The sequence below is a fragment of the Juglans regia genome, chromosome 8 (genome assembly GCF_001411555.2).
Source record: "Juglans regia cultivar Chandler chromosome 8, Walnut 2.0, whole genome shotgun sequence".
Classification (NCBI taxonomy): domain Eukaryota; kingdom Viridiplantae; phylum Streptophyta; class Magnoliopsida; order Fagales; family Juglandaceae; genus Juglans; species Juglans regia.
In genome coordinates this window covers 1258637-1272157 of record NC_049908.1, presented here as the reverse complement: position 1 = coordinate 1272157, position 13521 = coordinate 1258637, and the positions used below count along the sequence as shown (strand labels likewise).

General features: G+C 33.1%; 2 protein-coding genes across 2 annotated transcripts; one reads left to right on the top strand and one right to left on the bottom strand.

Moving 5' to 3' along the window:
- Positions 1 to 1967: 1967 nt before the first annotated feature.
- Positions 1968 to 3175, top strand: LOC118349302 (EG45-like domain containing protein). Its single transcript, XM_035693506.1, has 3 exons — positions 1968 to 2130; positions 2568 to 2847; positions 3114 to 3175. The coding sequence occupies exons 1-3, from the start codon at positions 1977 to 1979 to the stop codon at positions 3118 to 3120; spliced, it is 441 nt and encodes a 146-aa protein (XP_035549399.1). The 5' UTR covers positions 1968 to 1976; the 3' UTR covers positions 3121 to 3175.
- Positions 3176 to 4903: 1728 nt separating this feature from the next.
- LOC108985157 (putative ATPase N2B) lies at positions 4904 to 12233 on the bottom strand. The gene is made up of 14 exons (XM_018957343.2): positions 11998 to 12233; positions 10323 to 10459; positions 10070 to 10212; positions 9645 to 9790; positions 9299 to 9378; positions 8885 to 9142; positions 8204 to 8314; positions 7744 to 7866; positions 6492 to 6613; positions 6343 to 6412; positions 6178 to 6270; positions 5846 to 5973; positions 5388 to 5529; positions 4904 to 5314 (listed from the first exon to the last, which is right to left on the bottom strand). Exons 1-14 carry the CDS (start codon positions 12125 to 12127, stop codon positions 5186 to 5188), a joined length of 1812 nt encoding a protein of 603 aa, XP_018812888.1. The 5' UTR covers positions 12128 to 12233; the 3' UTR covers positions 4904 to 5185.
- Between the last annotated feature and the right edge of the window lie 1288 nt (positions 12234 to 13521).

Below are 13521 nucleotides of genomic sequence, written 5' to 3'. Positions count from 1 at the left end.
AAGGCTTGAACAATTTATGATTGCGAGCTCTCGTAGAGTGGTAACGTGTTGAAGTCCCAACGGGAGAGGCACCAATTTTGGAATATTTTGAAACTTCAAATATATGAGGCTTTTAAGTCCTTTCCATTTCATTGAGAATGTATAAACAACCAGTATGTAATTTTATTAACAACAAAACCTAAACTACTTTTTTATCATTGAATTTAACATGCACACAATTCATCTTGAACCCATGACCTCCTCTCTGTCCAAAACTTACTAGGGAAGAAGCTGATATTTGGGCAAAAGTTGATTATCAAAATTCGAAACCAAATTAAAATGGAGATCGTTTGAGGGGAGAGAGAGGGAGAGCACCTGATGGGTGAGAAAGAAAGTTTCGAACTTGAGAGAGAGAGAGAGATAGGGGTAGGGGGAGGGTTTAAAGGTGATGCTTAAAGGAAAGCTTACACATTAGCAATATGTTGGGTGCGTTAAATAGATGTATACTAAATAGATTTTCTCTTTTCAAAAATCTCATTTTTTGTAGACTGGGAACTTTTTTTATTTTTTATTTTTTGCACATTCGTTTATATTATTATTTTTAATTATTTGATATTACAAAAAAAAAATTATGAAAAGATGATAAATAACATTATTTATTTCATTTGAACTGCAACAATGGGCAGCAATGGTTTGGTTTTTATTTCTCCCAAAAAAATCTCCGAGACGTGCATAATTTGTGCTGGACTTTAATTGATTTGATTTAAAGCTACAAATTAGCAAACGTAGATCACAATAACATTTAATGATTAATAACATTTAAGTTTGCAGATATTGTTACTTAATTTATACCATTAATTAATTCTACCTCTATACAAAGATATTGACAACATTGATTTATTTCGATCCTTTCGAGTCTGATCATGACAGCATCATGGATACTTGCAAAGGAAAATAAAAATAAAAATAAAATAAAATAAGACAATTAAGAACGATTAAATACTTTCCATTTCCCTTAAAATTTGTTTTTTAAGAGTAAATAAAGAGATCACACGATTTGGAATCTATTATATCTATGGAAGAGAAAAATATTATTAACTGATAACTATATTCACAACACTTTACACATTTATATTAAAAAAAAAAAAAACACACACACACAACTAACACGTTTAGCACGTGCAGTTTAGGTCCGAGCCCAACTTTTGGAAGACATTGACATTCCTCCACTCAGCACTTTAATTGATCATCATCTCCATCAAAAAAATCAATTAACTTTACATCAGAAAACATCTCATCTTATTTAATCATTATAATTTTTTTAATTTTTAATATAAAATAAAATAAATAATTTAATTTTTTAAAATTTTAAAATAAAAATAATATTAAAAAATATATTTTAATAATATTTTATTTAATTTTTTAACTTTAATCTGTACTAAAATTTATTACACCAAACTTGAAATAAAAAATCTACTCAACCTCCACACTCCACATTATTTTTAATTTTTATTATTTTTTTCTTTTATTAAATATTTATTATATAAATAATGAATAAATAATTTAAAAAGAATAAACTCAAAAAAAAATTTTAAAAAAATATTAAAAATTTAAAAAATTTAAAAAATTTAAAAAAATGTAGAATGTGGAGTGTTGTGGAGGTTGTGTAGCAAAGCTCAACTTGAAATAATGGGCCGGTGATATACAGCTATCCGCACCACCACCTATAGCTCGTTCGTTCAAACATCTCAAAATAAATAAATAAATAAATCAAAATATTTGACTCAGTCAATGCAGTTGTTGCATGTGCCAGGTAGGTCCAGAATAGATAATCTCAGCAAAAACGCACGCTTCTAATATTTTGGGTCAAAGAGTACTGAAATAAATCCAATATACCGCCAAAAATATAAGAGAAAATTTATCGGCTGCCCTTTTTTTTTCTTTATTTTTTTGGTGTCATTAATTTCCTGAGTATAAATAAGGATGCGAACAAAGAAATGAATACTCGGGAACAAATTAGAGTGAAGCAAAACAAGATGCAGACATCCTTTATAAAAATATCGCTTCTCGTTTGCTTATGCTGTGATGTTATTATTCTCCGAGCTCTGGCGGATATTGGGACGGTAAAGGCTTATCCTTCTCCATACCTACGTAAGTACTAAATCATATATCTGTATATATATTCAGACCTTCTGATCTCCGGACGGCCAGTGGTATCATATCATGTCCCCGAACTTCCGGATGTTACATATTCATGATGATCATCTTCAAAAACCTGGCCAGCTTTCACGGTTTTTGAATGTTCAACATTCATGATATATGAGATCCGGTCGGTCTTTATTTCAATATATATAATACGATCGATTTAATTAGATATTTAGGATGATTCTAGTTGGAACAAGAAAGAGTTTTTCAATTCTGACGGCCTGCTGATCATCATCTAATTGGAATTTCGATCCTAAACCTAGCTAATTAAAGATGAATCCACTTTAATTCATATATATATATAACCTGAAAAAGTGCAAATCTTGATCTATCTAGATCTCTCGATCTGCGTTTAAATATATATTATTTGGTTGATGATGAAGCAACGAGATGCAGAGGTAGCGACGAGAATCAAATCCCGTCGGACGGATATTTTGCAGCGGTGTCAGAGGGGCTTTGGGACAATGGAGGTGCATGCGGTAGGAAATACAGAATACGGTGCATAAGTGGACCGAGCCATCCTTGCAAAGGTGAAGACATAGTGGTGGTGGTTGTTGATCATTGTCGTGGCACCTCATGCCCAGCAACAATGGCCCTCTCCATTAAAGCCTTTAAGGTCCTCTCCAGATTTACCAACGTCCAAATCAACGTCGAATATATGCAGTACGTAATTTCTTTTTTTCTTTTTTCTTTTTTAATTAGTATCTTTTCATCTTATTAATTAACTAGATGATCCTGATCATCACGTACTAACTACATCATGAATCCATGATGCATGCAGTACTAGTAGTACTACTACTAGTTACAGATAGATCATCTTGATCACACGATATATACACAAATATATATACCATATAATACTACATGATAGATAATTTACCGTGCATGCTGATATATACAATTAAAGCTCCTTCGTTTTGCATTTGCAGGGTTTAATCGTCATGATTAATTGATCATGGGAGTGCAGCATATATATATATATATATATATATATATATATATATATATATATAATATGCAGTAGCCGATCGAGCAAGCATCATATATGATCAGTTGCAAGAGAATCTTGTCATGTCCTATATAATTTGTTTGGCGTTAATTCGATATATAATTTATAGATATTTTCTTGCTGAATCATATATATCTATATATATATATATATTATTTGTTAAGTACTAGTCTTCTGAATTTCCATGGAAATTAAGGGTTTCTCCATATATTATTTATATAATCACGATCATCATAACAAAATAGTAAACGCAAGAGCTAGCTGCTGGGTGGAAGTGATCATTAATCAGTGCTAGCTTGCTACAAGTCGTACACGTTTACTAATTAATTAGTGATTCTTGCCGTGTATATATATATATATATATATATATATATATATATATATATATATATATATATTACTAGTGGTCAACTCGATTTTAAGCACGCATGCGCAGATAATCCACTAAGAATTAAACAGTACTAGTACGTACGTACGATAATTAAACAGTTGGTTTAATTTAAGATAAATGCTATGTGAATGCATAGTGTGATCATCAGTAGTTTGACCGATTGCCTTTTTTATTTTTTATATTTTGAAAAAAAATAATTAAAAAAGTGATTATTAATAAATTTATGTATATTTTTTAAATATTTAAAGATATTTAAAAAATAGATAAAAAAACATAAAAAAATAAAAAATAAAAAATAAAAATGTGCTTATGGTTCTATTATCACTACCAGGAGGAGCAGGACTCTAAGAAAATGTTAGTATGTCATCCAGTTTTATTCTCTCATTTTGAACCCTAGTATATTTAAAATTTATTTTTATTTAATTGATTAAAGAAGTGCATATTTAAAAGGCACGCCACCATCACTCAAGACCGAAATGATAGCTAGCCGCTAGTACTCTTGAGTCCGTGTTCTTGTACGTCCTGACGTCTATCTCCAAGTAGAAATGATATTTGAAATCTGGAATGTATCCAGTGTCCACGCATTCGCTTTAAAAAATATATATATATATAATTAAAATAATAATTAATTAATTTTTTAATAATAAATTTTATTTTTTTAAATAACTGTACAATATTTATATATTTCACAATTATATATAACATTACTTCGTATCATAATTTTAGATGTTTGAGTGAGTAAGTAAAAGAAGAGTTAATAAGAAAGTGATTTCTAATAATCTAAATTGATTTATGAATAATAATATTTTATAAATTTTATTAAAATATTTTTAAATATAAATAAATTAATATATATTTAAATGTATAAAATAAAATAAGATGAATTTAATTTTATTTTTTTACAGGAAGTCCAAACATAACAGTGTACTGGTCGATTACATGACTTATCACTTATTTTAAACCAAAATCGAAATTGATGCTCATGTATGTCCCACACGGTTATAACCTTATTTATTTATTTATTTAAATATGCACTACTTATAAATACAGTCATGTCTACTTATTTATAGGGAGTTCTGGTAAAATATAGCAGACAAAGTACTACTGCAAGCGGAATTCTAGAAAAAAAAAAAAAAAGAACGAACTATTTATTAAGTGGCAAGGCAAGTCATCCACTAATCTAAGTGGGTTGGCCTCCACGTACCCCACCGTATCCCTTCATCTATTTGTGACGTTTTGACCGAATGACATCTCTTTCACAACGTCTTGTAATGCATGCTCAAGAAAATGACACAAACAATGAATGATGCTCTGGAACGAACAAAAAGATTGACTCACTGATCCATGATCCATGCAAGCTACCTTCAAGGGCCAAGAACAGGGCACTTGTGCCATGACAAGACACAATTATTCTTACACCATCCTATCCATTATTCTAATGACCTTTTTTTTTTTTGTTCTTTTGATAGAAAGGGTTTTCCTTCGTTATTATATATATATATATATATATATATATATGTTTATGACAAAATAGGAAAGTCCAGCCTAGCTAAGTTGAAATAAAGATACTGATCCGGATGATGAAGGCAAGAGACTGATGACTATAAGGTAAAGGTACTACTGTTTGTGCAGTTATTTTCATATTCCTGGTGTGGTCTCCGGTAATATGGATGAAGAGTAGGGACTCCCTCCAAATATAAAGACGTCTGCATTTCGATCAAGCGAGAGACCTACACAGGCAGCTCCTATGTTTTATATAATTACCAGAGATAGATTTAAATGGGAGGAGGAAGCACCACTTACTGCTCGGCGAAAAGCAAACATCTCTTCTTGGCCGGATTGCATTGATATAATACCGGACGGGGTACCTCCTGAGCTCACATTGCCTTCTGCTAAAACATCTCTGCGAAGTTTCCCGCCTTCTATCTCTGTTTCAAACTGGAAACTGGAAGCATAGTATACACTAACTCAGAATCACAGACACATAATACCACACCTCAGACACCACCAAATACACAAGCACTATAGAATTTTCTTTTCTGAGCCCAGCACTATAAATTCATTTGTAAATGATAAGGATTACAAACAATGAAAACGAATTAGTTCTTCTAGTATTCAAAGGTCCATTGAGAAACATAATCTTTCCTAGTGATGGCATGCCAATTTGGATCACATTTCGTTTTGCAAGGAAAAAAAGAATGAAAGAAGAAAAGAAAAGAAAATGAATCAAACCTTCAATTAATATTAAGAACAACGCTCACCTCTCCAAATCAAAAAGTGTACCCTCTTCGGTACCTTGAAATAATTCATCAATTGAAGAAGCTGCTAAACAAAATAGGCGGCAGTGATGATTGTATAACTCATCAATGAGCGTGATAAACCGCCGTGCCTGTAAAGTGTACACTCAATGTTCTTTAAATGAGGAAAAATATATGTGAAGCGTGGAAATTTCACCATCTTACAATATACCTCGGGCGAACATTATTCTGTGTCTACAGCAAATATTTCTTTTAATAACTTTTGGCTGGTTAAAAATCAATTAAGGTGAACATGTCACAGAAACACAAATAACCCTAACAAGAACCAACAGTACCTTGTCACGGATTCGCATGCTCATATTCGGAATGTCAGATATGAAGATGGTATGATAATTCTCTGCTACTGCAATATAATCCGCAGCACCTACCTGAAGACAATTAACAAGGTCAAGACGTAAATCTCAAGCTGAAGAGAGCTCAGACATGGGAAAGAATAATACCGGCTGACCACAGAGATACTCAAATGTGAACCTTGCCACTCCCTCACAGCATTTAGGAACCTCCAATGTTCTGTGATCTAAAAAACATGCATGTCTTTAAACTGCATAACAAAAAAAATTCCAAGTAATAATACTAGACTGACAAGTACCTGCCAAACATCACAGGAATAGTATCTGTCAAAATTTGTCCTCCCAAATGGTTGGTGACTTCACACCATATTTTCTCAAACTTATTTACAGCAATGCTATTTAGGGGCCAGAAGTAGTGAGCCTGCATGTTCATGCAAGTCAAATTTCAACCATCAGAACAAAATATTCACACACAAATATGCAAATTGTGTTCATGTAAAATTTATTTTTGGGGCATAAGTTGCTAGTATATAATGTATATAATGATGAGTTATTGATGCATATGCAACATATTCATGAAAAAAAATGATGACTATGTGAAATCACCACTTATTCCAAAAGCTTAAGCAAACGAGAAAATGTAGATTTAATCATTTATATATTTATCTGAACACTCCCTCTCACATATGGGCCAGACTCTCCTTGAATGAGTGGGCTCAACACATGGAATATTTAATTAAATGCAATGAAGTGTAAAGTCAAGCTTTGAACTCAAGACTTCTGCTCAAATATAATGTGAAATCACTACTTATCCCAAAAATTTAAGCTGATGAAAAGATGTAGATTTAATCAATTTATATTTATCTTAACAGACTAAAGCAACAACAATGATAATGGTACATTAACAAGAGCTAACCAACATATTCACAAATGGACTTGTGTAGATGAGCAGCTATAAAAAAGCCAATGTTAGCAACTAATATATCCAATGAGAAATGAAAAAGGAAGCAACAATTGCTGACGAGAGAGATGGCTAAGATGGGTAAGATTTTTTTGGTATTTTAATGAGAAATCGAAAGAGAAATAGTCTAAATGGAAGATAAGAATGGATAAGAAAAGTACTTGTGGATTAAAAAAAAACTCGAGAGTCTGGAGCACCAATGTAAAAACAATTTTGTGATGAATCTGTTGGAGACCCTGATTTTGGATAAATTTAAAAACACAATTTTATTCATCAATAAACATCAAAACCAAGCTCTATTCATAAGTAGTCCTATATTTAGAATTGCAAAATTTTTTTTCGATATGCCGGAATTGCAAGCATCAATCTATACCTATGGTATGCAAGAAAAAGCATTGATAAGAAGTTCAAAAATTTTGCTAATTTTATTGTAGAGTTCTGTGTAGTCAAGGAAGTATCTATTTTTCTCAATTTCTTCCCTTTGAAGACTCTCTTAGTTGCTTTTGTTCTTCCAGAATATTACAAGTCATGGCTCCATACTTGTGCTCAGGAAAAGAAAATAGTAATAACGAAGACTCCTAATATCTCACCTGATCAATAGATCTTTGTGCTATAAGACGGCGATAATCAATCTCACTTCCTATCAGAACAATCTCACAATGCTTTTCCAATTTGGCTAAAAATTTAAGGAATATCTCCCTCTGCATACCATCCTGCATGAAAAATAAAATGTTGAAAGGAAATAAAATTAGGACTAAACACCTTCCAGTGTAAATAAAAGAGTGAAAAACAAACAAAGAAACTCCGGAAACTCTTCACACTGTAGGAGGTGATGTCTACAACAGTCCAGCAAGTTCTATAACATAATTTGAAGCTATCTTAGCGAAAGATTTTGAACTTAAAATGCCTTCATCACTTCTCAACCAAGAAAACACAGAAACAGCCGAAACTGATATGCGAAGATAAATAGAAACATATATGCATGTTATTACCCAGGAGAGAAGGCAGGAAATAGGTCAGCTTTTTCAGTGATGCAAGTTAGAGCCACACCTGATTTAAGTCATTTGGTGCTCGGTTACTGGTGGCCACAAGAACAGTTCCAGTGCTCAACAATCTGCTCATAATTCCAGATAAGGCCACAATAGCAAATACATCAACCGTCTGAAATAGAAAGCAAAAAATCTAAGTCAATAATGAGCTGAAAAGTGATCGAGCTGGTTCATTTATCAACATGTACTTGCCCCTGTGAGCATTCTCATATCAACAGAATGTGAAAAAATTGCTAAAATCTGAATACGGAAAGTTGGGTGGAAAAGAGATGCAACTTGATCGTTCAAAAATGAAGATAACTAGTTCAATGTCCACCTTCCAGCATATATTGAAAAAAAAAAAAAAAAAATCCACTGCATCATATAAAATTGCTAGCAGGGCAAATGCATTTCACACAACAAAATAATGGGCATTTTGTTTACTCTCTTACGGGGAAAAAAGAGAAAGCCCCCTTGACTAGTTTACCATCATCAAATGTACACAAGATTAAAGTGGACTTCAAAATTTTATAAATAAATTGCCTGTCTCCCCATTGAACACGGAATGAAGGCCCAGTAGACCTTTTGACTTACAATCCCGAGAGATTAAACTAACAGCAAAGTATAACAGTAGAGAAAATTCAAAATAGTGATACCAAGATATCAATAAGAGAAAATTCTCTCAATTTATATTATGCCAAACCTGTATTTCATCAAAGCATAGAATGCTAGCTCCTCTTTGATCTGATCGCTGGTCAATGAGAAACTTGTCTGCTACAGCAGGGAGAATATTTTTCATCTGTATGTCTTGCTTGTATCTTTCTTCTGCAGCCAACCATTCCTTAACTTTTGTATCAAATGGAAGATTCATAATCCAACTAGAAACACTAGACTGCAAAGACTTTTCCTCCACCTGGCTCTTCCATATCTTATGCATATGTTCATTAATTTTAAGCATTGCCTGAGCATAAAAAAATACAAATCAAACATAACTTACTCCGTGTGTGTTCAAGAATACCATAGTCAGATGCCATATCTTCAATAGACCATATAGAATGCAGGAATGATGATCTTCATACTTGGACCAGGTGTTGTGAAAACATAACCAAAAGCTCACCTCATGAAAGTGATACCTTCTTCGATGTTTAACAACTCCATCAGTTGCACTATAAAACATATCCATAAGCATTGTCTTCCCTACAAAAACCACAATAGTTAACTTCAGTTAGTTGTATTATTTTCAGTAAACCACTTTGAAACAGTTAAATGGACAGAGAAACTCGAAATGACTGTGAAGGCAAGAGGCTTATATCCACAGCAACATATTTTGCAGTGAAGAATGATGGAATAATACATTGGGAGATGCAGTCAAATGAGAAACCAAAAGCATTTTTTGCCGACAAGTACTGGCTTTAAAGAAAAGTATTGACTCTAAAGATGAATAAATTTTTTTAGCATAATACCGGTTCCAACATTGCCATATACATATAGTCCTTTTGGGGCAGGAGGAGCAGTTGGACGGCGACCAACAAGAGAATCTAGCTTCTTCTCTCGGTTGAGATATGAAACCCATTTCCCCACTCCCGATTCTACATTTTCAGTTTTTTTCCTGAGTCAAGAGAAAGTTCTTAAATACGGAGATGAATCAAAAAATAACTGCATACATTTAATAACGCACAGACAAAATATCCCACTACCACTACTACTAATTGTGGCTGGCCCAGTTGTATGGTTTACGGTTTTACCAAACACCCCATTAGACATTCTGACGTGCCTGGTCAATTAGGTGCAAGGTGAAGTTCATAGCAAAGAGCAATCACTGAAGTAGTAATTAGTCCAAACTTAAAAACATGTCAAGATAGGAATTTACACAAGTAATGTGCCTCACCTGAACATCCATCTTTCAACAAATTTACTTCGATGCTTGTTAACTGAATCCCACATGCCTCCCTGCTGCTTCAACTCAGCTTCCTCCATCAAGAGTTTTCGACGCTCATCCTCCCTGCCCTTCTCCCAATTAGCCAGGTTTACCTGTAAATTCCCAAGGGAAGATGCAGAATTATTCAGAGTGTAAATGCATATGGTTTCCCAAGACAACTGAGATGTCTAACGTATTAAAATGCCAGAATTCCAAACCATACATGATATTCCTTCATGTCTTTTTCATACTGGTCCAGCCTCCCAAGTAACCTCTCTAATTCCAAAGCAACCGTTTCCTGGTAAGGATCATGTTGTAGCTTCCCTTGTTGAACTTGATTCCTGTACTGTGTGAGTGGTCCTGAAAGAGAAGATTTCATACGTACGAACAGGAAGATGGCATCAAGAAGTTGAAGTTGAATCAACGAACCAGAAACTCCTTGCTAGGGGTGCAAATGGTCCGGTCCGGTCCGGCGATGGACCCATCATTTTTCCGGACCGGACCGGACCAAACACCCAAAGGGACCGGACCGGTCGGTCTGGCCTACTTTTTTTTCTTTTTTTTTTTAAATAATTAATAAAAAAAAATTATTTAAAATACTAAATTAAATTAAATGACTTATTAGTGTGTATTATGTAACAAACTCAATAAAAAAATATTTTATACGGTTAATTAATGATAATAAATTAGATGAAGATATATATAAAATATTGTTAATTTATAGAATATTAATAACATATTTAAAATTTTATATTGTTAATTGTACAATTATTATATAAAAAATATAATATTTTTTATTTTTCATTCGGTCCAGTCCGGTCCGGAAAAACTCTGGACCGTGGACCGGATCGAAACTTTTCAGTCCTCTAAAATGTAGACCAAGACCAACCGGTCTCAGTCTCGGTCCGGTCCGGTTCGGAACGAAACGGTCGGTCCGACCGGACCATTTATCACCCCTACTCCTTGCCTTTATTTTTTTTAACTCTTATTCGATCTTATTGGGGTGGGGGGAGGGACTGCTGTAATGCATAAGGCACGGTTAGATATGTTTGACACATCATATTTTGTAAGTCTGGGACTTCTAGTTGGGAAAAATCTAAAAAGCCTTTGGCGTCTCCACATGAACTATTTCAACCAAGTCAGGGTGCAATTGGGTGGGGCATACAATGATTTCTCTCATTCTCGCCAGAAATACCCAGATTTTCCATGTGCCATAACATTATTCTTTCTTCTCTATCCAGTCAATTTTTCATTTTTAAGGCCAGTCTGGCCAGATAAGACCGCATTCTGTAGTTAGCAAACAGGTCTCGGCGCTGTAATGTTCGCATTTATAACATATGGACAGGATTTCAACCCGAGTTTTACTATATACAAGCAAGTTTTCGTACCAATCTACGTATTAATATTGTTGCATTCGTATTCTAAATTCAAATTAGTACTATTTTTAATAAAATCTATTTTTGACCAATCATACATACTGAATAGGTTCAATATGTGGGCATATTAGTGCGAAGAATCGTTTCTAATTAAATTTTTCCTTTCAACCCTCAACCTCAAGTTTCTATCACAGAAAACTTCGATTAGACACGGACGAAGTGAAGATGAAAATAAAAATTTTACCCAGAGAGAGAGAGAGAAAGAAATTAAGTCCCGACACAAAAAAAAAAATTATGCAGCAGAAAATTCAAAACCAGCAAAGACATATAATTCCATTTTTCTTCATGAGATCCCTCTTAAAAGTATCAGATTTTACGTAAAAAGGAGATAAATCGAACAGGCATGATATGAGATTCTGTGGACATACCTTACAACATACTGATACTATGATGTTATATACACATATATACAGAAACATACATACCTACATAGGCGGATGTGTGCAGAGAGAGAAAGCGGACCTGAAGGCTTAAGAGAAGATATATAGGACGGATCAGAGTAGGGGCGAACCGCATTGATGCGAGACTTCAAGGTTCGAGGAGCTAACTCTAACGAGAAAAAAGATGAAGCGATCGAAGCGGCTCTTCTCATTTTCTCAATTCGTTCAGCGTCTCGCTCTGTTATCCAATGATTTCGGAGACGGAGCAACTCCGGCTCGGAATCAACTTCAGTTTGACGCCTTTTGGTTTCCCAGCAACGCCGCTGGTGAAAATATAAAGGAAAAAAAAGTGTACTCGAGGGGTAGATGGTCAGTGACGTGGACAAAGTATTAGCCGACCAAGTGGAAAGAACTGAAGGTTTGCGACGTGGACAGAAAACATCACGCAGGATCAGAGCATGACGAGGTCGTCGTTGAATCCGACGGACGCAGTTGCTCATCACTCCACTTACGATGCCCCATTTTAATCGACGACTAGGATCGTGACACGATGATAAGAGAAGGATGATGATCGAGAGTAATATATTTTAGAGGTAAGTATTACAATTTACAAGGTAGTCTTTGTAAAATCTACCAACTAAATTAAATTTATAATTTTTTTTATATAAAAAAAATTATTGACATAAAAAAAAAATTTCAAAAAAAAATTATAATTGTTGATATAAAAAAAATTATTGACATAAGTAAGTGGTGGGACTGAGATATGAAAAGAAAACATACAAGGACTCAACTGTTAAAAGGGATAACTCCACAGAAATAATAAGATCTCAATAAAATAGACTTCTACAAGCCCCTCTCCACTCTCTTGAGATCCTCTCTTTCTGGATTTTTACGACATATAATTTCATGACTGTAAAATCATTAAACATAGTGTCCTCAAAATACTCTTTGTGTTGAATCACATTAATCTATGTATATTATTTAATTTAATATGAGCATATGAGCATCGTATTAGAGCAGCATCATTTTGAGCCATTTGGGCTCGTTTGGATAGGAGATAAGATGATTTTAGATGAGTTGAATAAAATATTATAATTATATTATTTTTTAATATTATTATTATTTTAAGATTTTAAAATATTGAATTGTTTATTATATTTCATGTAAAAATTTAAAAAAATTGTAATGATAAGATGAGATAAGATTGTTTATTTATTCAAAAAAACCTATTAGCCTATAACTCTCAAAAAATTATTTCTCATCATTCTCTCATCATCTCATGATATGACATTAAATGATAAATTCATAAATAAAATATAATAAATAGTCTCCAATCATTTAATGTCACATCATATAATGATAAGAAGATTATGTAAATTAAGATGACGAGTAATATTACTCTTTATAAAATTATTATAGCAAAATTTATAATAAATTTAATATTTGTCAAATAAAAGAATGAAAAACAAATTTCCACCCATCACCATGCAATGAAGCAGGTTGGGTATGGTATAATTCTTTTAAAATAATTTACAGAAAAACGAAAATTTTAAGTGAAAAATAATACTTGTTTAGATTCTCGTGATTTGCAGATCAGTTTTAACTT

Coding starts and splice junctions, on each gene's coding strand:
- LOC108985157 (XM_018957343.2), bottom strand. CDS start 12,127: ATGAGAAGAGCCGCTTCGATCGCTTCATCTTTTTTCTCGTTAGAGTTA. Junction 5,974..6,177: donor GCATGCGAATCCGTGACAAG/GTACTGTTGGTT, acceptor TACACTTTACAG/GCACGGCGGTTTATCACGCT. Junction 5,530..5,845: donor ACACTTTTTGATTTGGAGAG/GTGAGCGTTGTT, acceptor CTATGCTTCCAG/TTTCCAGTTTGAAACAGAGA.
- LOC118349302 (XM_035693506.1), top strand. CDS start 1,977: ATGAATACTCGGGAACAAATTAGAGTGAAGCAAAACAAGATGCAGACA. Junction 2,131..2,567: donor TTATCCTTCTCCATACCTAC/GTAAGTACTAAA, acceptor TTGATGATGAAG/CAACGAGATGCAGAGGTAGC.